Source organism: Daphnia carinata, chromosome 8 (assembly GCF_022539665.2).
Source record: "Daphnia carinata strain CSIRO-1 chromosome 8, CSIRO_AGI_Dcar_HiC_V3, whole genome shotgun sequence".
Lineage (NCBI taxonomy): Eukaryota > Metazoa > Arthropoda > Branchiopoda > Diplostraca > Daphniidae > Daphnia > Daphnia carinata.
The window spans coordinates 4,353,437-4,376,897 of NC_081338.1; the positions used below are offsets into that span (position 1 = coordinate 4,353,437).

The 23,461-nt window shown below is 39.1% G+C and overlaps 6 protein-coding genes and 1 long non-coding RNA gene across 16 annotated transcripts; 2 read left to right on the plus strand and 5 right to left on the minus strand.

Moving 5' to 3' along the window:
- Window positions 1-209: 209 nt before the first annotated feature.
- On the minus strand, window positions 210-2,358 carry LOC130704295 (uncharacterized). 2 transcript variants are annotated; one of them, XM_057525773.2, is made up of 10 exons: window positions 2,199-2,358; window positions 1,968-2,127; window positions 1,716-1,889; window positions 1,507-1,644; window positions 1,035-1,433; window positions 813-968; window positions 682-751; window positions 534-622; window positions 399-469; window positions 210-324 (listed from the first exon to the last, which is right to left on the minus strand). In XM_057525773.2, exons 2-9 carry the CDS (start codon window positions 2,029-2,031, stop codon window positions 402-404), a joined length of 1,158 nt encoding a protein of 385 aa, XP_057381756.1. In that variant the 5' UTR covers window positions 2,032-2,127; window positions 2,199-2,358; the 3' UTR covers window positions 210-324; window positions 399-401. The 2 variants fall into 2 exon arrangements, with proteins under 2 accessions (XP_057381756.1, XP_059352603.1); XM_059496620.1 differs by having other exon boundaries at window positions 210-464; window positions 526-622.
- Window positions 2,359-2,813: 455 nt separating this feature from the next.
- On the plus strand, window positions 2,814-4,651 carry LOC130704296 (uncharacterized). Of its 2 annotated transcripts, none has more exons than XR_009004909.1 (5): window positions 2,814-2,974; window positions 3,047-3,198; window positions 3,294-3,330; window positions 3,396-3,518; window positions 3,579-4,651. It is a non-coding gene; the product is annotated as an uncharacterized LOC130704296 (long non-coding RNA). The 2 variants fall into 2 exon arrangements; XR_009004907.1 differs by having other exon boundaries at window positions 2,814-2,953.
- A 1,799-nt stretch (window positions 4,652-6,450) lies between these two features.
- Window positions 6,451-8,831, minus strand: LOC130704249 (glutamate receptor ionotropic, kainate glr-3-like). Of its 4 annotated transcripts, none has more exons than XM_057525719.2 (7): window positions 8,582-8,831; window positions 8,290-8,519; window positions 8,095-8,172; window positions 7,808-8,025; window positions 7,500-7,717; window positions 7,234-7,356; window positions 6,451-7,160 (listed from the first exon to the last, which is right to left on the minus strand). In XM_057525719.2, the coding sequence occupies exons 4-7, from the start codon at window positions 7,839-7,841 to the stop codon at window positions 6,966-6,968; spliced, it is 570 nt and encodes a 189-aa protein (XP_057381702.1). In that variant the 5' UTR covers window positions 7,842-8,025; window positions 8,095-8,172; window positions 8,290-8,519; window positions 8,582-8,831; the 3' UTR covers window positions 6,451-6,965. The 4 variants fall into 4 exon arrangements, with proteins under 4 accessions (XP_057381702.1, XP_059352419.1, XP_057381703.1 ...); XM_059496437.1 differs by having other exon boundaries at window positions 6,469-6,678; window positions 7,009-7,160; window positions 7,808-8,172; XM_059496436.1 differs by having other exon boundaries at window positions 7,808-8,172.
- A 2,170-nt stretch (window positions 8,832-11,001) lies between these two features.
- Window positions 11,002-13,219, minus strand: LOC130704244 (uncharacterized). 3 transcript variants are annotated; one of them, XM_059496531.1, is made up of 9 exons: window positions 12,965-13,219; window positions 12,806-12,889; window positions 12,619-12,750; window positions 12,465-12,540; window positions 12,274-12,395; window positions 11,995-12,208; window positions 11,830-11,918; window positions 11,687-11,758; window positions 11,002-11,616 (listed from the first exon to the last, which is right to left on the minus strand). In XM_059496531.1, exons 1-8 carry the CDS (start codon window positions 13,017-13,019, stop codon window positions 11,694-11,696), a joined length of 837 nt encoding a protein of 278 aa, XP_059352514.1. In that variant the 5' UTR covers window positions 13,020-13,219; the 3' UTR covers window positions 11,002-11,616; window positions 11,687-11,693. The 3 variants fall into 3 exon arrangements, with proteins under 3 accessions (XP_059352514.1, XP_059352515.1, XP_059352513.1); XM_059496532.1 differs by lacking the exon at window positions 11,002-11,616 and having other exon boundaries at window positions 11,625-11,758; window positions 12,619-12,738; XM_059496530.1 differs by lacking the exon at window positions 11,002-11,616 and having other exon boundaries at window positions 11,625-11,758.
- Window positions 13,220-13,344: 125 nt separating this feature from the next.
- Window positions 13,345-20,848, minus strand: LOC130704242 (uncharacterized). Of its 3 annotated transcripts, XM_059496529.1 has the most exons (10): window positions 20,713-20,848; window positions 15,834-15,958; window positions 14,880-15,092; window positions 14,681-14,818; window positions 14,498-14,626; window positions 14,285-14,431; window positions 14,061-14,216; window positions 13,903-13,987; window positions 13,752-13,831; window positions 13,345-13,695 (listed from the first exon to the last, which is right to left on the minus strand). In XM_059496529.1, the coding sequence occupies exons 2-10, from the start codon at window positions 15,856-15,858 to the stop codon at window positions 13,628-13,630; spliced, it is 1,041 nt and encodes a 346-aa protein (XP_059352512.1). In that variant the 5' UTR covers window positions 15,859-15,958; window positions 20,713-20,848; the 3' UTR covers window positions 13,345-13,627. The 3 variants fall into 3 exon arrangements, with proteins under 3 accessions (XP_059352512.1, XP_057381695.1, XP_057381696.1); XM_057525712.2 differs by lacking the exons at window positions 15,834-15,958; window positions 20,713-20,848 and adding an exon at window positions 15,150-15,498; XM_057525713.2 differs by lacking the exons at window positions 15,834-15,958; window positions 20,713-20,848 and adding an exon at window positions 15,150-15,496 and having other exon boundaries at window positions 14,684-14,818.
- LOC130704247 (uncharacterized) lies at window positions 18,950-21,856 on the plus strand. The gene is made up of 4 exons (XM_057525718.2): window positions 18,950-19,151; window positions 20,824-21,016; window positions 21,081-21,224; window positions 21,302-21,856. Exons 2-4 carry the CDS (start codon window positions 20,824-20,826, stop codon window positions 21,457-21,459), a joined length of 495 nt encoding a protein of 164 aa, XP_057381701.1. The 5' UTR covers window positions 18,950-19,151; the 3' UTR covers window positions 21,460-21,856.
- On the minus strand, window positions 21,801-23,393 carry LOC130704241 (alpha-2-macroglobulin receptor-associated protein-like). Its single transcript, XM_057525711.2, has 5 exons — window positions 23,154-23,393; window positions 22,792-23,089; window positions 22,624-22,731; window positions 22,469-22,562; window positions 21,801-22,398 (listed from the first exon to the last, which is right to left on the minus strand). Exons 1-5 carry the CDS (start codon window positions 23,352-23,354, stop codon window positions 22,026-22,028), a joined length of 1,074 nt encoding a protein of 357 aa, XP_057381694.1. The 5' UTR covers window positions 23,355-23,393; the 3' UTR covers window positions 21,801-22,025.
- Between the last annotated feature and the right edge of the window lie 68 nt (window positions 23,394-23,461).

Genomic DNA, 23,461 nt, shown 5'->3' on the forward strand with positions numbered 1-23,461 from the left:
CATGCTATTTTCATAACGATATTTGCGAATTATAGAGCAGCTAGATCTATCGAAATAGAGGAATCTGAACGGTTCCCATAGCTTATCTTCCAGGTTCAAATCAATAATATGGTTATGGTATCACCATGCCCGTAGGCTTTCTTACAAATTCTGTAAAAAAATTTATTGATGGACCGAATTAGTGGACAAAGAGGCCGAAGTGGATGTAATTATCAGTGAAAAAGGGATATATTGTTCGTTTCTCAATACCGTGTTTTCCGTTGCTCAACATGTCTAATCTATTGGGAACAGAACCACGTTTCCTTATGCAATATAAACAGCAACCTAGGAAATTCCCCATAAAATCATAAATAAGTTATCAGTTGCTAGATTGTAACTGCCGATTTTGAAAACAGTACTTTTTAATTTTGGATAAGGAGATGGGTAACAAGGAATATTACAACAAAGGATGACAATTTTGCATGGTGTCCTGAAGAATTAAACACAATTAAAAAACATGAAAACCAAATTCAAGGCATCTATAAGCATTATACCTGCTGAATTCGAGCGTTCAAGCCTATTCGCGTCAAAAGAGTTGCAGAAATCGCTCAGGCGACATGACATATCCAATTTTCCATCATTCCTAAAATATTATTAGAGAATCGTTACGTACGCCGTTTCCGTTGATAAAAGAACGTTTACCTCGAAATAACATTCTGATCGTCAGTTTGTGAGGCTGCTCTGCAACCTCTTGAAACCGTGATTTCCACTTCTGAAAAAGGAATAGGAATATCATTCAAAGTTAAGCCTATCACTACTTCCGAATAGCCTACCAGTAGAGTTGGTGAAAGTCGAATTTGACGTGACCGTCTTCCGTTCTACATAACAAGCTTCTTTCGGTTGGCACATCACCACTTTAGCCACGGTGGATGGTTTAACCATACAGCTGTCATTTTGGCCCTTTCCAGTGCATTCGTAACACCTCAGACCTGTTATAATACTACTCAATTATATACGTTACACAGCTAAGAACTGTAGAATAAGTAATCTCTCACGTCCATCGCCTGAATTGCACAAGCTCGTCGTACACAGTTGTGCATTAACATACTCCGACTCGTTGCTATTCTTTTTGCTGGTCGCGGATAGCAATACGCCTTCAATAAAGTCCAATGATTTGCAACCCCGTTGAATCACAACGCGAACGGCCGTGGTTCGGGTACTTCGTGACAGTGCTGTGGAATTCCCACCGTCGTCGAGTTCGATCGTACCGTTAGCAGCAGACGTATCCGTTGTCATGGAATCAACACTGGAGGGCGAAACACTTGCTTCAGTGGTGGGCGTATTCCCCGGAAAAACTTCGGTGGTGGACGATGGCGACACGGTCGAACTTTGTGAGTCAATAGAAACGATAACTGTTTCATTGGCCGTTGGTGATGTGACGTTGGAAAGTGTTACTACATATATGATTAGAAAGAAAACAATGCAATAAAGATTCGCCGATCTTCCTAGGTAACATTTAATGAAAACACGTACCTATGGGTATTTCTTTCCGGACGACGCTGCAAAACATATTTTTCTCTGCACATGTCACTTTTCTTGAGCTGGTAGCTGGACTGATTGCACAGAGATCGTTGTCGGTGCCTTCGCAGGAATAACACTGTAGCCCTTTTAGATATAAAAAACAAACAAAAAACAAGTGATGTAGGCCACAAAATATAAAACAACATTTCACTTACTGCTGTTTCTGTTGATGTAATGGTTTCTGTTAAAATAATGGTCGCTGCCGAAACCACCGACTGGAAGTATTATAGGCACAGGAACAATCACTGGAATTTTGGGTTTTGGTATACTAACGGACGGAATGTGTGGTTTCGGAGCCTTTGGAGCTTTGAATTTAATTCCTTTGGCATCTTAATACACGGGTTGAAATGTGTTTAGATTTATACTCTTGCTACATCACCGTTTGTTTTTTTTAAAGTGCTATTCACCCGCATAGCTGAATATCACCAGAACGATGGTCAGCAGCACAGGATTGAATGCAATCGTCTTCATTGTTGAAATGTCGTTAAAAAGTAGGTTGTTACGCCTGAACGTTTTCCAAAGACCTGGATTCTGGTTAAATATTGAGGCCACCCACCATAGGATGATCTAGACAGCAAGCAGTGAGACAAAAATAAGCAAACATAGTGTGTTTATATGTAGCAGTGAGTATTCCTTACAGCTGCAGGAAATAGAAACTAAAAATACACACTATACTTTGCGCAAGAATATAATGGCTCTCACGATAATCGATAACAACTGTTTCGTCAAGAATTATCACTGTGAATCTAGTACGTTGTAACACTAGTTTTCCTATTCTCTGTGGTATTCACTCGACGGCGTACGGATAAAGAATGAAGACTCTTTCGGTTTTCATTTGTTGGGCTGCTGGCAACAACCTATTGCTATCAGGCTCTAGTTCCCATGCCGCAGGCCATGATGGGGAAAAACCCAAGGTGAAAAACTAATACCCGAATCTAACAAAAAAAAATCTAAAAAAAAATCTACCGGTGGAGAAAATAATACCTGTTTAACACAGCATAATAACCAGGTTGCGTTACGGCTTCCGCAAGAAAGTCTTACGAATACTTAGCTAGTTGTCACTTCATGTTTGTCAACCCACCAATGAAGCGAAACGAAATATATAAACTAAATAAACAAAAACATAATGTTGACTACAGTCTTATGTCGAGTACAGTTTTGTGTCCGTCAACAGTGTTGCCTAATTTCGAATACTTCGAACCTTTCCAAATCTGAAAGTAAAGGAGTCTCGCCATCTACGTCTGCAAGTGCAAACCGAAGGACGATGATTTCGAAATAGGGCAAATGTGGATCGGTTAACTAATTACGGTTATATCTACCTTTGGTTGGCATAAAGAGAACAGCTGACTGTCTATCGGAGGTGCCGGTGTGACATGTCCATGGCAGAAGCATGGTAAAAAATCAGCGTAATATAGTACTGTCTCATCCATAATTTTAGACAACATCCTTCATGTCACATCAATTAAAATTCTAATCCTTCTAATAGATTCATCCAACTGTGAGCAACTGTGTCAGTTTCGGGATTAAGAGCCCTCAGTAAATACAACAACGAGCCATATTCAAGTTGTAGGACAAAGTTTGTACAGCCGTGATTATTCCCAAACATCTATGCAGTCGGAAATACTTGACAGGCAAATGGTAAGCTAAAATCCCATAAATATCAATGTTATGGACAGATTTTGCCATCCGGGCTTTGCGGCAACTGCTATATAGCTTCTTATTGCATGATGTAGCAAGGATACTCTATCGTCATCTGAGATGTTATACATGGTAATGCATTTTTTCAGTGTTAGCTTGATTTTTAACTTTAGCTAAATATTTGTCACATTACGCAGAAAACCGCTCAAAAGAAGGCAGGTGCACGGCGAGCAAGACTTCGAAAATTTCTAACCGAAGCATAGTGAATACAATTGTCTTCTCAACCATAAGTTAGCTGCCTTGCATTTCCGATTACATAGGTAAGAGATAGCTTTATGTTTAATGACCAGAACAATTATGTTTATAAAGTTTTATTGGAGATCCATGCTATGGCAATTTGTATAGCCCTTGGAAGACCTTTGTTACCAATACGACTCTATAGCTGGCCTTCAAGCGTCACCACTGGCTCGAGGCCAACCTTGGCACCTAAATTCATAAAAGCAAGTCAATCCTACCCGAGTGCATGACATTCTACCGATGAGATGATTCAGCTGTGTATGTAGGATATGGTTTGGACCCCACCTCCATGAAAGCAGAACGTTCTATGGATTTTCACAACACATTGCCTAAGGACGAATGGTAATCAGCTAAGAAGCATTAGTTTTACCATTAACATGAATCATCGGCACCATCGAAATGACACGTTTCATCGAATAAACACATTGTCTAAAGAAGAAAGGTAATCGAGTAAATCCATCATTCAGTCTTACCATGAACGAGAATCATACGCGCCAACAACCTTGATGCAGCGAAGACGCTATGGCAAACGTGAAAATACAACGGCAGTAGTTGCAATGCAGATCAATATCTGGGATTGCTTACGTGAAGAAATTTCTGAAATGCTGGTGAAGATCTTTTAAATGTGGTACCCATAAGACATATTACCTTTTAAGACAATTTCCCTAGATCTAGGGCAAAATCAAAACATCTGCCAGTCCTTGTGAACCCACTACTTTGTGGCTGCTGGTGCATTTTTCACAGGAACTTCAACATTGCCCGTGTGTTGTAACTGCTGCAAGTACTAGCTATAAATGTTCCGCTGCAATGGAAGTCCATCAGCATTAAGTAACCTGAGCAGAAAAATTCAAATCAGAACAAAACAGTCTATTACTTAGATTATATAGAGGCCAAAACAAAGATGGATGTTTAATGTGATGTGGGTTGGGTGCGTCTGCCAAGGATGTTTAATGTGAATACTACAATCTTGGTCTTTCAAAGACAACATAATTTATCCTTCTCAAAATTAATCAAATATTAGTATCAATTTATTCACAAGTCAGTAAGCACAGATTACTGTGGACAATTGGAAATTAGAAAACATAATACCTACCTACCAAGGTGAATCGAAATTCCGATTACATTCCTGATCCATGTACTACACCACACTTCTACTTTTTCTGATGAAATTAAATCATGTCAAAATGTTAAATTGTTGTGCATATCGTTTATATTACCTCTCACTAGCGTATCTTGAATAGCGTTGAAGTATGAGTAAATTTAAGGCCGAAAATCGCCAAAACCATGAGATCAAGAAGTATAATATAGCGAAGGCAAACAGCACACTACTCGCGTTTAGCAAATCTAGAAATGTCTGACAAAAATAAAAATTAAACGGATTGACATATTGCCATACCAACTCACCATTTATTTTGGTAATTTGATACTGCCATCTAGTGACAAAGATTTCGTCGAATTTCAAGCCAAGGAAATCGTCACAAAATTTTGGTCACGTTTCGCCATCTAGCTGTCGAAAAAACAAGCAAAATTGGCAAAGCAGTCGAGCTTATTTCGTCGTGCCCTAATTTTTTTTAGCCCGACTTTTTATGGCAAAATCTCCAAAAATCGAATCAAATTATAGATTTAGTTAAAAATACATTATTCCGATTCGAATTGAACGCTGATTGAAGCCACCTATTGGTACGATATTCGAATTTCTACATTGGGTTTCAGCGAACGCCCGGGGCTAGAGTAAGGACTGTAGCAACTTTCACTTCTAATGATTCAAATGCCATAAGTTTCATGTGTAAAAGATATCAATTTTGGTAATCCTTGCTTAATTTAGTTAAAAATCCATTATTCCGATTCGAAATTGAACGCTGATCACGAATATAAGCTTTGTTTAGACATTGGGCTTTAAAAAATGGAGAAAAACGAAGAAAATGACCGTGGGAAAATTGCCTCAAAAACCGTCAAAAATTGACCATCGTTGGAATTGCTTGAAAGTGACAGAATATACTCAAAATTGAATGCTGATTCCGGGAAAATTGTTATTTTTTTCATAACATCAACCGTTTTGGAAATACACCGAATTGAGAAACGATTGGCGCGCCAGTACGCTACAGCGCTAGCGTGACACATCAAAGTTATTTAATCCTATGTATTTCCAAAACGGTTGATTTTATGAAAAAAAATAGCAATTTTCTCGGAATCAGCATTAAATTTTGAGTATATTCTGCCATTTTCAAGCAATTCCAACGATGGTCAATTTTTGACGGTTTTGGAGGCAATTTTCCCACGGTCATTTTCTTCGTTTTTCTCCATTTTGTTAAGTCAAATGTCAAAACAGAGCTTATATTCGTGATCAGCGTTCAATTTCGAATCGGAATAGTGGATTTTTAGCTAAATTAAGCAAGGATTACCAAAATTGATATCTTTTACACATGAAACTTATGGCAATTGAATTATTAGAAGTGAAAGTTGCTACAGCCCTTACTCTAGCCCCGGCCGGTCGCTGAAACCCAATGTAGAAAACCGAATATCGTACCAATAGGTGGCTATAGTGTTTGGGGGACCGTCTGCCGTAGAAATTCCTGATACAAAGTTGCTACTCATTTTTTATTCGACGCTTGGTACTGTTAAATGCTAGTATTTGGTGCTAACTTGCAATTTGACGTAAAAATTTTGGGGATATATTTTAGGGCATTTTCCGCTATTACAGTCAGCACTTGAAACACTTAAATAATTTGATAAAAATTTTATATGTTAAACAGGAATAAACCCGTTAATACCTTGGTATTGAATAAAAAGTCAGGAAAATAGATATGTTAGACTATTAGTTTAGATTGACTATACGTTTATTATTGACGATGACGAGAGATAGGGGAATCCACAAAGATGCTGAAAAAGAAAGAAAACAACAGATTTCTACATATTCATTAAAACTTCGTTACAGCAGATAGCGAAATTTTCGAGAAACGAAACTAAGCTTCACTACGATCTAACGCAATTTCTCGCCTACGCTCAAACTTACTTTCAAATTGTAAAATAAGAGTTACTAATGAAACATCCACTAAGCAAGCTTACCATCGAACTGAAGTAGTTTTTTTTAAATTAACGCCAACTAACGATATCTGTGCTTTTTGTAGTTTGAATAAATCTGGTCAACCAAAAACGTCAAGAATCCAAGTCCAGTACCAATGCCTAGAATTAAAAAGACGCTTGTTAGATCAGTGAGTTCGATCGGAACTTCGCGAGAGACTTCGCTTTTAAGTCTGCGAAACACTTCTCCGCCCTCGGTATTGTACACTCAGTGACGAGGAAGGCCAAACTCAAACAAGTCCACGCAAATAAAAAAATAAAGTAAATAATCCTTTTTGTTTTTCTTTTGTCAGCAATAAAAAACAACATTAAACTACTTATATTTTGTTGGTGATAACCAATTGGAAAAGAAATTAGAAAAAAAAAAAAAAAAAAAAGCTTATTTAAAATCACCGTTTAAAACATTGGGTTGTTATTTCAAGAATTACATACGCTCTGCTCATCACCGATGTGTGAGAACTTCCCTTCTTGAAGAGGAATGAATAAGAACCAGTTGATGCGGAAAGAGTTTTCGATGTCTTGAATCGGCATTTCTTTTCTTTTCTATATTGTGAACCGACAAACGAATAGCTAAATGTTGAAAACTAATGGGAAAGAAAATATCAACACTTTAGTGGATTCACGAGACAATGAAAGTGATTAATTAGTTTTTCTTACAAACGGGTAAGCATATCGGCCGGTTTCCAACAATGCGTTTAACTTAAATGGATCGCCAACAATGTGATCGGGATTGCTACGGGCTTGGTCTCCAAGAATCTCATAAACACCAGAGGTCGCTTTCTGTTAACAGTCAAAGAAAACACTTAGCCTGAAATTCTGTATAATACTCGGTTGTCATTTATCAGACATATTACTTATGCATGACGATCCATGCACGCTCAAGTATTATAATAATAATAGTAACAATTTAAAAAAGGTTTTACCAATATTTGTTCTCCCATCGCCGTGTCGTGCCTAAAAACTATTAAAACTTCTTTACTTGCTGCCAAATCTTCGAACGAGTTGATGGTGGGCTTCATACGTGGCTTTGTAAGCGATAAAATCACAATTCCAGTATAAGAATTAACTAGCACCGTTGCGCAGAGAACCCAAATTCCCGTCATAATTCGGAACGACAAATAACTGAAAGCTTCACTCCCTCCTATTGTTAATTCGAAAAAGCAAACATTAAGTGACACTTAGCTTCAACAACAAAAACTTCTTAAGAGCAAAAAAAAAAAATGATTATTACCTTGATTCGTCATGATGTTCACCACGTAGATCATATGAAATCCAAATGAAGTAAAAAGACTTCTTTGCTGCGAAATATTGCTTACTTCTTTGGGTTGGCTGTTTGATTCTGAATCAATGGTAGTCGAAGAGTCTTCACATTCCGTTGATACATCCAAGAAAAAAAAAAGTCATCACGCTGACTACGACGAAAATGCTAATACAGATCAACAACCAAACCTGAAAGGGATATGAATTCAGAATGGAACCAACAGGGAAAAAGTACGAACAAATAGCCTTCAATATCACCGTTGGTTGTAATGGGCCAACGAAAGCGAATAATCGGTTTTCTTCTCCTGGTCTTGACGATACGGCACCTCACAAAACCTTAAAAGAAAAGAAAAAAAGAAAATTATTAACCTAAAGGCATTTTCGCCTAGCAATTTCTTCTAGTACGTATTTCATAAAGTTAAATGGTAAAGTAAAATAAAATAAAAGATAAACCTTCAAATAAGACAAATCGCAATCCATTTGAGTATCAAAACAATTATAAATCAGTATGTTCGACAAGGTAGAGGACAGCAACCATTAGTAGAATCGTACGTATACGTTTGGTAATGTAAAACGTATCGGGCAACAGGAATTTTTTTTTTTTAACAACCCTTTTTATTTCTATTTTCGTATTATACAGGCCCATGATGACTGCAAGTGCACCTCAGAGGCAAGCTACAACACTAAAAAAAAAAGCCGTTAGACAAGCATTTTTCTAAGAGAAAATTTTTAATAAATAAATTACCTTCGATTCTGGAGAGTGGTGGAGGCTTTGAAGAAATTTACAAAACTTACTTTAAAACACAAATCACGGAAAGAATCTGAGTTTAGAACCATGCCCGTGCATTTTTAATGCCACTGTAACAGATTATGATAGGGTAGCATCTGCGATTTGCATTTTCAATAACTAGGTTCCATTTCTTGTTCCAGAATCTTTTCAGTTCTGTATTACTCGGCACTGGTTCCGTCAAAAAATTAGAAAGTGGTTGCATAAGATCTTCTAAAATAAAATTAATCGCTTATGAAAAAAAAACAAATGAATTTGACGGTTTAATGAGGACAAGTACCTTACTTTAAATGTAGAATTTGCTAAGTTTATTATCATTCTTAGCGGTCATGCGTCGCGTGGCCATGAGGCAGAAATCCGGATAATGCTTCATCAGATCCACCCATTTTTGCTGCGAGCAAATCTCGAATTCATTACCGGCCATAAGTTCTAGCACAGATTCCAATAACTTCGGCAGTGCATGTACGCGGGAGAGAATCAGCAAACTGATGTTGTTGCTAATTGTCACCCGCTTTACCCATACTTCAACGCATTCGTTCTTGAGCGTCTCGGTGCCATATTTATAAGACAGTTTGAAAAACATGACAATTGTTTGATCATCTGAAAGATTTGGAACATTAGCTGTGTACAAGTAAACCAAAAGTTGCTTGAACACATCCATTTCACAATCATCAATTTTCACTTTGTTGACCCCTGGTATTAAGGTTTCGAATGGAACATGGCAGCAAAAACAGGGCTTCCAGTTGACAGAATGAGGGCATGGGCACTCACTTCTTGTCCATTTTTGCAAAAAAACTGAACATCACACTGGCTGTAAAGCAATATTTTCAGGCCCTGAATGATAGTCTTCTCACCCAAAGTAGTTGTTCCGAAGTTTATTCACAGTGTAATGGCGATCGGTAGAGATCCCATAACAATCTGGCTCCACATACTGTCAGCTATGTTCTGCAGTGGTATTTCATTTGCATATACTGATCCAGTATGAGGATGTATCCACATATAGACAGGCCTTGAATCCCAAGAATTCAACCGTTTCACTACTGAGTCAGTCGACTGGTGGTTTAATTTGGGGGGCATCCACTTTTTTAGATGTAGTGACATTCACCGAGTCTCTTGGCAATATCTGTTCAACACTAATCAAGAATTTGCCCTTTCCATTTCCACGGTGGAGGTTTTCATCCTTCATGATAATGTTTAGGTGAATGATGAACATAGAACTTGACTTTGAACCAAGAAGTTGCAATTTCTGTTGGTGGCAATCTGCCTTCAGTACATTCTTCAAAATTCACCTTAATAGAAGAAATATCAGACATTTCTTTTTCTTGTCGAAGCGATAGCACCAACGTTTCACCACGTGCTCAGCGTTTTAGTTAACTCTCCATATAAAATGTACACAACCTACGGTATAACGAGAAAGAAACTAATTTTCTATAGGAAAGCTTAATGATCGTTAATTAATGGAAACTAGTGCGTCAAGCATAATCGAAATGATTTTGTAAGTTGTTGAAAAATCTGTTACTTTGTTTCCTCTGGTGTTCTAAACAAAAAACTTACGCCGAGCTGGCGAGTAGTCTGCAGCGATATGGCGCATTAGTGCCAATTCCAACTGCATAAATGAAAGATGGCGTACATGGAATATCACTAAACACAGTAAACACTAGCAAAACGCGATAGTGGGTGCTTTGCAAAATAACATTGACTAAATATCTTTTTTACAAAAAAAAAATATTTAAATAGCATATCAGCAATGATTCGAACACGTGAAATCAGTACGGCTGCCACGAACTATGCCAGAGCGCCAAATTTCAATTTTTAAATTTTGTATATAGCCTGCCTATTTAAATGGGTAAAACTTCGCTGTGTAAAAATATATAATATAAAATATTATTAAACATAATATAATAATTATAATATATATTAATATATTATATTATAATATTTTACTATATAATAATATAAAAAATAAATATATAATTTAAAAACAGAGACTCGAACCCGTGATATCAGCATTGCATCCGTGCACTATGCCACAGCCCCATACTTCATTTACTTGCTATAAAGATAAGCTGCCTATTTGAATGGGTGATATCTAAGCCAAAATTTGGTTGAGATGTGCGGTCCGGGCACAGTGGTTATCACCCGCGCTTTGTATTCTGTCGGTTCGAATCCCGCCACCTCCAACCTCCAATTCCCTTCCCTCCACGCTCTCCTCCCACTCCGACCACCCACCCACCCTCTCCTCCCACTCAAGATTCATCTCATCGAATTACGCAACATTCAGCATCTTCATTAAAACAGATTCGCAAGATTCTTCATCTCGTCATATCAAGAAAGAAAAAAGGAGAAGACTATAATAGGGGCTAAACATGGCACACTCAAAATACACACACACAAGTCACTGTACAGACGTTTCATATCGATCTGTAGTACCGTTACTACATGTTGAAGATCGACCCACAAAACTGAGGTAGAGAAGAGGTGATCGGAACTCGTAGGTTGTTCGTAAGTTCTCCCCATGGCCACTAGGTTCATGGATGCAGGCAGCTAATCATCGGGCGATGTGACCCTCCTCTCTACCAAAAGTTTTTGTTTTCACACCAGCCCAACGTACGGCTATAATGTAAATATACCCAACGTTACGCGGATTGGGACATTTCGCCAGTCCGCTTTACGAAATGTGACAGACATGCATCCGTTAACGTAGTTAATTGAATGATTGATGGGCAAAAAACATAACATTGACCGCTTTGTGTTCTGCCAGTGTGATATTTCAAGGATTTTTGTTAATTGACCAAGGGAAATTTCTGATCATTTTGACTAGAAAAATTACGTATAAAAACAAAATATAGAACCTATTTAAATTCAGAAAAATATCAGCAAAAATAACGGATAAGTGAATTATTTCTTTAAAATCTCCGATGTGCCCCATCCTTCTCATGTTCCATTTTCTTCTTCTTTTCCAGGCAAATTTCAGTACTTTTCAACTGAGAATCCTCTTATATCAAATAATAGTGTAAAAAAACAAGCAAAGAAGATAAGAGTATTTGGGAACCACAAATTTACCATCGGCTTAGAAACATAAGAGCAGAGTCAAAAGGAAGGTCAGACCGAGACTTGTTAATGAACTACGCAATTCTGAAAAAATTTTATCAGAATTATTTGTGTTATGAAAATTAAGTAAAGACCAGAAAGAAGGGCACTAGTACCTGAAGTAGAATCAACTGCGATCTTTAGGGCATCCATTCTGTTGCACAAATCACCGATTCGACAAAACAGATGGACGCTTTCGTTTGATCTATATTTTGAAGAAAGAATTCTTAGTAATCAACAAAACCTGCCTTTATCATAATAAGATCATCCAAACAAGTTACCCATATTTCATTAATCCAACGGCATCTGAAACGATGCAACCTCGTGAAACCCATTGTTCGCCGTTAGATGGAACTAGGGAATCCTGGTCTAGCGTCGATCGTTCCACGTAACAAGCCTCGTTTGGACCACAAATCACCTGTCTTGAAACGGCTGAGGGATTTACCATGCATTTGTCGTTGATGCCCATGCCATTACACTCGTAGCATTTGAGAACTAAATGGAACGGAACACATATCTTTGAAATACGAACATGGACAAGGAAAAGTCTTCATCATTACGTCCGTCACCGTGATTGCACAAATCTTTCGCACAGTAATGCTTGTGGATCGTGTAATCGCCTAAGTTGTGCGTCAGCTCCTCGGAGTCGGGGGATTTGCAACCTCGCCAAATGGATACTAGGCTAGTAGAATCGCATTTATCATAAATAGTTGGAAAACCAATAAATCTCCAAAATTAGTAGTAATTTTACCTGGCAGATGTTGATGACTGACTTGCTGTTTTTGTCCCTGAACTTTTGACTCCATCCGATTTCGTGAAATTGACAACTTTCATTGTAACGCATGTTCCAATAACAATTATTAATTTCTCACAAATTAATTATGCATTGATAGAATGTTTTTAACCTGGTATTTCTGTGCGAATAACGCTGCACAGGTGACCCTTTGGACAAAGGACTGCCTTGGCATATACTTTTGGGTTGATGGCGCAAAAATGAGCGTCGTCGCATGAATAACATTTGAAAACTGAATCGGTAACTATATAGCTAGATAATTATTTAACCAACTTCAAAATTGAACGCACGAAAATTACCTCTGTTTCGATAGTAGGACGTTGGAGCATACCTAACTTTAGTTGGATACCTAATTCTACCACCACCCCCGGATCTTCGAGCATCTGAAAAGTAGGAGGCAAACCCGCATATTATTACAAACGTTAAAAAAAAATCAATTGCGTGTTAAAAAGCCTTACCTGAATAGCTGTTGAAGACCAAAATAAGCAATGTAAAAAACAAGAATTCTTTCATTTTCAACACTTGATTTCTCAATAGGGTCAGTATGCGTGAACACGCTAGATTAGGCCTCCTGTTTCGTTTAAAATGCTACAAATTTATGATTAGTTTTCAAAAAGAGTTACGAGATCCAAACTATTTCGTACGGTAGACCGCATGTGGGACTGATACCACAGGCGGATGTACGCTTTTTAAATCATAAGATAAACTCCCTTCCTGTCGAGTTCGTTGCTTTAGTGACAAATTACCCAAATCGGCGGTAAATGTATCAAGGTCAATATAAGTCCTGAAGGAAGTTTATATTAATTTCTTCACCGATTTCCCATGAAATCATCTGCTATTATTGACACCATACAAATTTGTATTGTTAAAATGGTTAATATCGAACGGGAAAAAATGGCTAAATAGACATCAAAATTTAGTAGTGAGGAAACAATCACGTTGCCGTTCAAAATAAGTATGCAACCGTTCAATAAAATAGATCGTAGTGACTAGATTTTAAATGACTGAATTTGGTCTTGTTTGTTAATAATAAAACAAGAAACATTTAGCGCAGGAATTTTAGGAAAAGGGACTTTGAGATCTCAATAAGAATGAATTGGTTCAGAAGAATAGTTACCAAACTACTGCCAAAGCAGCAATATCAGGAGGGATGCAATAATGAGTAAACTGAATCGTTCAAGATTCAAACCTGAAAATAGGCACAAAATCAGAGTCTGTTTTTAAAAGAAGTCCATTTGAATATACCATTAGCAGAGTTAATGACATCTAAATCAGCGCCGTCTACATAGTTGCACAAATCCGATGAACACGAGAGAGACAGGATACTAGATTCCAATTGGAAAAACATAATTCGGTAAACAATCAAAAGTGTTTTTTTTTTTCGGATGCGTTATACCTTGTTCCTTCTTCAGGATCATGATCGTCGTCGGTAACACCAGCCGCTTTACAACCTCTTGAGATGAAAACTGTGGTGGATTCCACTGTACACACCGACAAAAACATATCGAATAATAACTTCGTATGCCGATGAAACATATAAAGCCGCGAACTAACCAGGGCCCTTGGCAGATGCTGTAACATTGATTGCTGTCATTCGAAGAATGTTGCAATATTCATTAGACTCGCATGTTACGACTTTTGCCACTTCGGATGGATTCACCATGCACATATGATTGCTGCCCTCCCCCTCACATTCGTAACATTTCAACCCTAAGTAACAAACCATTAAATTACAAAAGTTTGGCAGCATCATATGAATGTGATAATGCAACGCTTACGGCCATCGCCAACGTTGCACAACTCCGTAAGACAGAATTGGATGTATGTTTTAGTAGTGTCTCCATTCGGCCCGGTCGATGTCATTAAATTGCTTTGAAGAACGTCTGGTGGCTTGCATCCTCGTGATATTAGCACTCTTGTGTTGCCTGTTTGATAAATACTTCGTTATAAGGATCATTTTGCTGATGAAGAAAACTTAAACGAATGCCTACTTTCAGTGCTTTTCAATGACCATTGGCCAGCCTCTCCAGGGTCGTCCATAGCAGTAGTTTGAATGGTGTTAGATGATAGGGTGCTAGTATTGCCATGAGAAACAGTATGTTTGTGGCTTCCAATAGGATCTAGATAGAAAACTTGTAAGAGTTGAAGAAATGAAAGACCTTGTGTACAGTTACTACTGGGCTGGAATGAAATTTCTCTCCTGAGAACACTACAATATTGATTATGTGGACAAGAGACTCTTCTAGAGATTGTAGCAGGGCTGATGACACAGACATCATTATCCATCCCTTCACATGCATAGCATTGGGTACCTGACAAAGAAAGTGTCTCAAAGTTAATTGATGACCAACAGGTGTGAGAGCACAATATTACCATGTCGATATGAATTCCTATGCCTTCTATAACCATGCCTCATAGGGATGACAACCGGGATCAAAAGAGCAGCACCCATTCCCATGCCTAGGCCCATACCCATTCCTGCTCCCATACCAATGCCCATTCCTGTTCCTAGTCCCATTTTCGATTTTGGCATTTTCATATTTCTTCCAGGTGACTTCATCCGTTTGTATCCAAAGCCCTTAGCATCTATAATAATAAAGAGTTTTAATAATATTATAATAGATAATGGAGTTGTCATGACACCTGTGTTATGGACAACCAAGCTAATGACCACAACCATGAAAACCAGCATAGCTTTCATTTTAAAATAGATGTAAAACGTTATCAGGAATAGCAAATGACAAAACTTTTCACGCCAAAACGGTAGCAAAAATGCTGCAGGTCACCACAACTTTCCACAGCAATGAAGAAAAAGGCGCCTAAAAAAACCAAGATGAACGACGATGGCGAACTTATTCAACGTCTCTGCAGACTAGATCAACAGTTGAAAGCTGGATTCAAAGCCGTACAATTGTTACATTTTAAAGGAAGTCATGCAAGTAAGTACGTATAGGTCCAAAAGAATAAAGCTTTTCTGAAAATCTTCTATTGCATTCCAAATGCTACATCCAATTAGATTGCAGAATCGATGTTTTGGATGCCGTCGTCAATGCGAATCAACAACAAACCGATCTGCAACAAATATCAGAATGTGAAAAGGAGCGCTAGATGTCTCTGTGAACATTCGAGTTGTGAAAGGAAAAGGGATAATTTTCTGGGTTATTTGATTAACAAAGAGTAGTAAAAACTTTAAGTATGTTCATCTTGCATCATCTTTCTTAAAATCATCGGCAAAAACATTAAGCACGTAATTTTAATACAAAAAAAGAGAGTCGAAATAGTTTTTTTTGCGTCGTTTTCACCTAAAAGGAAAAATCATTTTCGTACCTGAATGCGCTGTGATTAGTGCCATCCGTGTGTCTCTCTTTTTCGCGGTAGTGAGACATAATTTTCTGTCATCAACCTGTACTGCAATTTGTCCGTTCCCGGAACTGGGAGGTTTTCCATCCCACCTGCCATAATAAGGTTCTGCCATCAAAAGCGAAGAACCGCAAGCGGACATGACAATACACACACAAGGGTGCACACACACACACACACATACCCGCCTGTACACATCACATCACGATTCATCCACATCGATCAGGTAAAGAGATGGCTGACTGATGGATGACACATTTTGTGTATTCATGTATAAAATGGAGAGGGGTTCAACCGAACGACCAAACAGATCAAGCCATACATCTTTTTCCTTGTATACTGTTTCGTTTATATCTTGCCATCGAATAACCCACGAGAAATGGTTTTGATATTGTCGCATGTAGGTGAAAAACCATTCTGGCTGCCGTCGCCATTAGCGATACTAGTAGAACAAAATGTATAGAAACCGGGTTCAAAAAGGACGGTGGCAGTAGACCCATAAATTTTTTTGTTTTTTGTTTTACACGTATACACAACTATGGGCAATATAAATCAAATAAAAGAGATACCTCTTCTACTACTAGTCGAGCCTGAAGAATACATGTTTTTATATTACAGCCGAGTTCCCATAAAAATGGATAGCCTATCCATCGACGAAATTCCTCAAGATTCCATCGCGAGTTGAAAAAACAAGTGGAAATAGTGGAAAGAAGAATGGGCGTTTGACAGTCAAATCAAGTTGTCCTATGCTACAACAAAAAAAACAAAAGAAGACGAGCAGCTGCAGAGACCACCGAGAGATATATTCGAATTTGAAAAAGAAGGAGGTTCGGTTTCTTTTTTGCCGGCTATCCATCAAGAGGCAGATCGAGCAGCTCAACATCCGGAATTACGCACTTGACAAGCCCAAGCTCTATAGATGGACTCCTGCCTTGCTGCCTGTCATCCGTGTGTACTCAACAGACAAGGTTAGCTTACGGTTGGGGGGGGGGGGGGGGAACCAGGACTAGGAACGTTCTCAATTCCTGAAATTCTGATCACCCAAATCCCAAGAATCTCAACCAATTTTTTATCTTCTGGGGCGCTGGACGTCGCCAGCATCTCCTATATTTTACCCCCCATGAATGGACAAAATGGGAAAGAAGAAACAAAAAGGTAAAAATCTAGAAGCCGGACAGAGGCAGTTAAGTAAGCGCATCAAAGCCATCAGAAGCGAACAGAAAATGAAAAAGAGAAAAACCAAAAAACACATCGATCCATTATCATCCCATCAGTCAGATCCGGTTGAGTCGGACTTTGGTCGTCGTAAGAGTTGACCAGAGTTGTCGTCACGACCTAATGGGCCTCTTTTCTTCTCTCTCTCTCTCTCTCTCTCTTTTTCTTCTCGTGAATATAAAATATAAAAGCTCTCGAATTTTTCAGCCGTGTTTGATGCTCTATCGTATTATTTATAGAGACACAACAGGATCTAGGAGGAAAGGGCGCTGACTATCATCGCCCACTCTGCGGATTCCTCGTCCGCGTTGACCCACAGAGACGAGGGATCTATGGCTGTTCATTCATCAACGACCATTTCTCCCTCTTTGGTTGAGAGGGGAGCAACGAAGGGAGTCAGCGCGCGTTGTTGTTGACGAGTTGTCATTCATCGTTTGGAAGCCATTTTTCTAATCCTTGACGACTGGAAATGAATTGCCCCCTAAAAAGTGCCACAAGCCTTTGAATAATGTCCCCAAAGACGGATCTGCTTATCCGTTCATCTTGCAAATATATTTTTGTAGATAATACATATTCTATTAAATGGCCAGTGCTATTAATCTGGCCATTTTTTGACATCTTACGTCATCGAAATAGAACCAAAGTCACATTCAAATTTCCCCAAACCGTATGAGGATACGCATTACGATGAGTGGCTGCTGCACGGTGGTGGCTAGTGCATCATCACCGTTCTGTCAACTCTTGGCATACACATACACACAGAAACACAGCTTGCGGGAGACCGCACTTTTCTCAAACTTTTTCGTGATTCACGATCGAGTCATTTGTCTATCGTCTCTTGATAGCAAACAGCACACTATATTGTGCCAGCTGAAAACTAAGTCCTTTTGTGCTTTGTTTTTGTTTGGACATTTTTATCGTCATCCGTTTGCTGTTTTTGGAATACATTTTTTGTTCTTGTTTTTTTTAAAGATCGACGCCGTGACGTAGTGACTGACCCATTTTGCATATCCTCCCACCGAAATTTTTTTTTCTTCCAACCCATTCGGCAGCGTTTAAAATTCCCGCGTCCACAAATGTTTCAACCACATCGTGTTGGAATTCTTTGCCTCCCTCTCGCTCTCTCTCTCGTCAATTTTGAATAGACCGCGCGGGAATATGAATGGGCAAAAGAGCAATTTGAGAAAAAAAAAAAAAAAATGAAAGAAAAAATTAAGGATGTGTTGCGTCGCTGTGGAATGCCAACGACCGCCTTATTGCTGTTGCTCCGAAACTTTTTCTTTTTGATTTTTATTCTTTCTTTTTTCGTAAAAGTCCAAATAATATGTATATGATCTAAGGACGCCCGTTGCAGCAGAGCCTCAAATTCTCAGCTACTGATTTGCATCTGCCAAAACTGAAAAATCCTTTAATTATATGGCAACAGCGTGGCGGCAAGAAAGCCATTAGGCAAGTCTAGTTTCTAGCAAGAAAAAGAAAAGGGATTGTTGCTCCAAATACCGCGCCATTCTTCTGCACAGTAAATCAGACCGAGAGATTTTTCTTTTTTTCTTTTTCTCCACATTATTAATGTGCGTTTTCTTTCAAAATGTTTTCAAAAGTCCGGGTCAGGAATCCTTTGGACTAACCAATCGAGCAAAGGTACTGCACCACCATACACCTTGTATGTGGATGCAGTGGTTCGAAAGGGGCCAATAGGGTACAGGCCTTTCGTGCTTTTTCGTGGACCTCAACATCCACACAAGAGGAGGGAGGAAAAGAGGAGGAGGAGTGCTAGCTAGTGGAAGTTGGTGGTGGTCTTCTCCCTCCCCCCCTCTTCACCGGCTGTAGCTATATATATTACACGCTGCAAAGTTCTTCGGAGTGGACAATCGACTCATGTACCGCATAGAGCTTATTCACACTTTGTTGACCTCACCCGGAGAAGAAGTTAATAGTGTGACAACGACTATATAGATCGCTACATTTTCCGTTCGTTAGTTCATTCATTTTCATCACCCACGCGTTTCAATTCGGCCGTTTTCCACGCTAATTCAACCAACGTCATCAAAGAAAAACAAAAAGCAAAAGGTAAACTACGGCAAAAGTTGTAACGACACTCTCTTCTTTTTGAAAGTTACGGTTAATCATTCTAGTCACGGAACGCCGTGAGATTCGGTCGCAATCGGTAACGTTTGCAAACAAAATGTGAATGACCATTTGTTAAAACATTTGTAAACTTGGAAAGGCAATTTGAGGCAACAAACGGCAATAACAGAAAACACGAGAGAATCGCGAAAGAAGACGCGCGTTCATTTGAATATCCCCAAATCTTGTTCTTGTTTCGTCCAATATATAAGAATGACATGGAGGGAGGCTACCTCAGTTACGCGCTCAAGAGCTGCTGATGGACGCCTTTGCCTTCTTTTAGTTTTCCTTTCTTTTCTTATTTTAAATTTAAATCCCAGCTGACGGCCCACATCTCGCCCAGCGGCGGTCAGCCGCGCCAATGGACTTGTAGGGTTATCAAGTTGTTGTAATTGATGACTTCAAGAATCTCTTTTCTATTTCTTTTTCCCCTTGATTCTATAAGCCACGACAACGTTCCTCCTTTTCCCCCGGTGTACACACCATTAAAATTCACCAAACAAAACTTGGTTGGCAGTGATTAATTTTTGAAGAATTATCCAATTATTGCGTACCCTAAAGAAAAGAATGTGAATCCCGTAGCGCAACGTCGTAAAAACGAAGAAGAAAAGATTTTAAATCAAAAAAAAAAAAAAAAAGGTTGAAGTTGCTGGCGCAAACCATCCCGCGTGATTTGAATTTGATTGTACAATTTCGTCATCGCTTCTGAATTATTTGGTGGACTTTTTTTTATTCTTTTCGGTTCCGTTTGTTTGTTGTTTTATTCTGTGCAGGTCGCCTCTTCATAGAAGCTGGGGGCACAATTTCACGGACAAGAGAAAGAGAGAGAGAGAGAAAAAAAAAGCAGTTAGAAAGATAGAGAGCAATATTCAAAGTTATTCCAAACACGCCAAGCATTCTTTTTCTCTCTCTCCTTTAACTTTACACCGCTCATCCACACACACAGAGTGAGAGTGTGTATATAAAATACCTGCATTCCTCACCTAATTGAGCACGAGCCCTTCGCCGCATTCCCCCCCATCACCTTTCAAGTTATTGAAGAAGATCGAAATTCACATATAGAGCCTTCCATGTCGTAGTAATTAGAATGGGACTTTCCCTTGCCCCCCTAAATCTTTTTTTCCCCCTCTAACCGACCGCACCAAACATCCACCCATCATAAAAGTAGAGGGGAATGGAGGGAAAAATGCAACGATAAAGAATGGAAACGAAAGTTCCATGACATGCACATGGAATGTCAAGAATCTCTGGGTCGTGAGTTTCGCGCGCGCGCTTCCAAACACCTGTTTTTCTCTGGAATTTCCTTTTGATTGTTTTCTTTGTGTAACGGAATACACACATTTTTTTTTCTTTGGAAAATATAAAGAAAAGATCCGGTCAAGTGGTGGCTGAGACCTAAGATTTGACCGAGCTACCGGTCTTCAGCCCGCCACGACTTTCTTCAAGCTAGGTTCCCTTTCTGCTTAATCTACTTTAGTTTTTGAATGGGTTTTCTCGTTCCTACCTTAATGGCTTTTGTCCTCGAGGACTTTGACAAGTGGATTAACACCAACTTTGGTTCGACTGCTGAACACCTGATGAATGATAAACATCCCCGTATGTGTTTTCAATCTAGATGAACCCGGTTGTTGTTCTCCTGCTGGCCCAGATGGTGGCGGCTCAACCTGTGGCGCTGCCTAACCCACTCGATGAATGGAACACCAGGCCGGCCGGCAGCAGCAGCAGCAGAGTAACAGAAACGGATGACCAGCCCATCAGAACTCGAAGCCTGCCTCAACCATCACAATCAACATCTGGAAATCACGCTGGTAGCTAATGAGAATCTTTTGATATTAACTTACCCAACATCATGAAGTTAATCTTTATTTAAAGGGCCATTCAACACCAAAAATGGGGAAGCAGTCCTCAACGTGAGCGGTGATAAGTCGAAAGATGGGATCAACAAGATTATCACGACGACCACAACGACGGAACCTTCAACGCAGCAGGCCACGGTTGACATAGAAACTTTGCCAGGTACACAATACTTACTAATCATAATTCGTAACAAAGATTTTTCTTAATTAACGAAGAAATTTTGCTCGAATCCGAAGGTTTCTGGTTGAAAAACCCCAACAAAGTAGAGGAATCAACTGGAACACCTTCCGAAGTCGATTATCGCACAGAGCGATATCGATTAGACGATCTGCTTCTACTAAATATGAAGCGCAAAAACGTTGGCCCCCTACAAGAAGAAGAAGAAAACCATTAAGAGAAGGATAGGAATTCCAATGAAGTAACTCTCTTACAACAACAAAAAACTAACCTCTCAGAACTCCATGTCGAAAGATGAGCACCACAACAATAATCAACTCAACTCTTTTTGTTTCTGTTTGGTTTCGTATACGGGCAAAGGTAAGTGTGCATAATAACTTACCGTTCAGGAGGTTATGACCACGCCCACCTATGGAACATGGTCATCATTTCCCTTCCCATCTCTGTGGAATGCTGAAAAGAGCCTCTTCAACCTTCCCAACACACTCTCTTGTGTTGTAATTTGTATATGTGTGCGTGAGCACCCGCTCTTTGTACGTCTCACAAAAAGAAAAAAAGAAGTATTATTTGCGGGATATATCATCAATGTAAATACATTTCTATTCGTTAATGGATATGTGCGATGCACCGTACTTCGTAGACTGCAATCTATAATAAATCTGGCAGAAAAAAGCATTATATTTGTTGAGAAGTGTGTAAGTAAAATGAAAAGTTGGACATCAACCGCCCTTGTACTGATTATAAATTATCCAATAGTGGAGAAAAACTGCTTAGACAATTTTTTCAGAGCTCAAGGTGGCGTTGCGTGATGCGAGCTTCTAAGTCTGCATGCAACTTTTCTACTTTGCGAGATTGTAGTTTGATTTTCTGGCGCAGATCATTGACATTTTCAGAATTATTTTTCTCGTTGCTACTTTCCGTTTTTGCCTGTTGCAGAGAGTGCTGGGCCTGAATGAATCGTAGCTTTTGTAACCGCTGCTCGTAATGACGCAATTCGGTGCGGAGTGACTCCAATTCTTCAGAGCTGAAGTCGCCCTTGAGAGCTATTTTCCACAGTCCCTGAACTTTTGGTTCTTCGAAATCTCTGCTTTTGGGGCCCAATAGGGTCATGCGTTCAAGCCGGTCGTAGCCATGTTTCAACTCCCGATGGGTATTTCTTTGATGTGACAGGACAAGACATAAATGAGAAGCAGGTGACATAATCAGACATTATTAGAATTTACTACCTAACCCCTTCAACAGATGAGTTTTTCACTGTTGCATCAGCTTTTTCTTCCAAATCTTGGAGATTTTCCATAAAAGCTTCATTAACAAAGGCATCTAATGTTATTGAAATGATTATGCTTAGTGGTTTGCAATAGTGGAACACAAGTTATGTTACTTTCTTCTCGTAGCTTCCTACTATTGTGCTCTTCTAGGAGGCTGTAATATTGCAATACTTTCTCCTGGTGATGAGTAAATTCATCCTTGAGCATTTTCAGTTCAGATTCTATGATAGGGAAAAAACATAGCCAAATCCTTCACTGCAATAATTTTTTACAAATAATACCTGTGAATCCAGCACTTTCTGCTTTCAGCCAAAGCTTATTCAGTTTCTTATCTTTGAAGAGACTGTGGCTACTGGCTTGGTTGTAGGCATCATTTGATTCGGAATTTGGCTTGTCTTTATCAAAGTGTTCTCCCAATCCATAGCGTTCAATGATGCTGCCAAATTTTCTCCTCAAATCTGCTTCTAAAAGACCATCTTTGTCCATGTTGTCAGCTTTGAGCCTTTTAAGCTGCAATTCTTCTTTATCCTGCACTTTTAGTTCACTATACAGAGTTTTTAGCTTGAATTCCGTTAGCCTCTGTGAAGCGGGGGAGGGGTGAGATAGTATGTAAACAGTGTACTTATTTAAGAAGCGTGTGTACCTTTTGAGCTTTCGCCCAAATTAAATTTATTTTGGCCAGCCGAAATGGCTTGTCCATATTTTTCCAGGACTCTTTATCTCCATCTAACACAAGTTCAGGCTGGTTCGCCTCTTTAGAATACTTGTTTACAGTTTGACACCACGAGGCGCAAAAGAAAAATATGCAAATGAAAACCAGGATTCCATGCCGGCCGAACATCATTTCAGAAATAACACTTGAAATTTCACACTGCTTTCTACAACAATACCCTGAAACTCCAATTTTTACCGGTTTGGGCCACAAGATGGCGGTGAAAGGATTCCGACGCT

Excerpts from the sequence above, each read along its gene's own strand:
- LOC130704295 (XM_059496620.1), bottom strand. The coding sequence starts at position 2,031 with ATGAAGACGATTGCATTCAATCCTGTGCTGCTGACCATCGTTCTGGTG. Across the intron at positions 969-1,034 it reads GTGCAATTCAGGCGATGGAC|GTCTGAGGTGTTACGAATGC; the intron begins GTGAGAGATTAC and ends GTATTATAACAG. Across the intron at positions 465-525 it reads CGAATTCAGCAGGTATAATG|CATGCAAAATTGTCATCCTT; the intron begins CTTATAGATGCC and ends TCTTCAGGACAC.
- LOC130704249 (XM_057525719.2), bottom strand. The coding sequence starts at position 7,841 with ATGATCTACGTGGTGAACATCATGACGAATCAAG. Across the intron at positions 7,357-7,499 it reads CGATGGGAGAACAAATATTG|AAAGCGACCTCTGGTGTTTA; the intron begins GTAAAACCTTTT and ends GACTGTTAACAG. Across the intron at positions 7,161-7,233 it reads GCCGATATGCTTACCCGTTT|TTTTCAACATTTAGCTATTC; the intron begins GTAAGAAAAACT and ends CTTTCCCATTAG.
- LOC130704244 (XM_059496531.1), bottom strand. The coding sequence starts at position 13,019 with ATGAAAGAATTCTTGTTTTTTACATTGCTTATTTTGGTCTTCAACAGC. Across the intron at positions 12,751-12,805 it reads GTCCTACTATCGAAACAGAG|TTACCGATTCAGTTTTCAAA; the intron begins GTAATTTTCGTG and ends CTAGCTATATAG. Across the intron at positions 11,919-11,994 it reads GTTGGATTAATGAAATATGG|ATCAAACGAAAGCGTCCATC; the intron begins GTAACTTGTTTG and ends TTCAAAATATAG.
- LOC130704241 (XM_057525711.2), bottom strand. The coding sequence starts at position 23,354 with ATGATGTTCGGCCGGCATGGAATCCTGGTTTTCATTTGCATATTTTTC. Across the intron at positions 22,732-22,791 it reads AGAAAGTGCTGGATTCACAG|AATCTGAACTGAAAATGCTC; the intron begins GTATTATTTGTA and ends TCCCTATCATAG. Across the intron at positions 22,399-22,468 it reads TCATCTGTTGAAGGGGTTAG|AAATACCCATCGGGAGTTGA; the intron begins GTAGTAAATTCT and ends GTCACATCAAAG.
- LOC130704247 (XM_057525718.2), top strand. The coding sequence starts at position 20,824 with ATGAACCCGGTTGTTGTTCTCCTGCTGGCCCAGATGGTGGCGGCTCAA. Across the intron at positions 21,017-21,080 it reads AACATCTGGAAATCACGCTG|GGCCATTCAACACCAAAAAT; the intron begins GTAGCTAATGAG and ends CTTTATTTAAAG. Across the intron at positions 21,225-21,301 it reads TGACATAGAAACTTTGCCAG|GTTTCTGGTTGAAAAACCCC; the intron begins GTACACAATACT and ends TCGAATCCGAAG.
- LOC130704242 (XM_057525712.2), bottom strand. The coding sequence starts at position 15,207 with ATGAAAGCTATGCTGGTTTTCATGGTTGTGGTCATTAGCTTGGTTGTC. Across the intron at positions 14,217-14,284 it reads GTGCAACGTTGGCGATGGCC|GGTTGAAATGTTACGAATGT; the intron begins GTAAGCGTTGCA and ends TTTGTTACTTAG. Across the intron at positions 13,832-13,902 it reads GATCCTGAAGAAGGAACAAG|TATCCTGTCTCTCTCGTGTT; the intron begins GTATAACGCATC and ends ATTGGAATCTAG.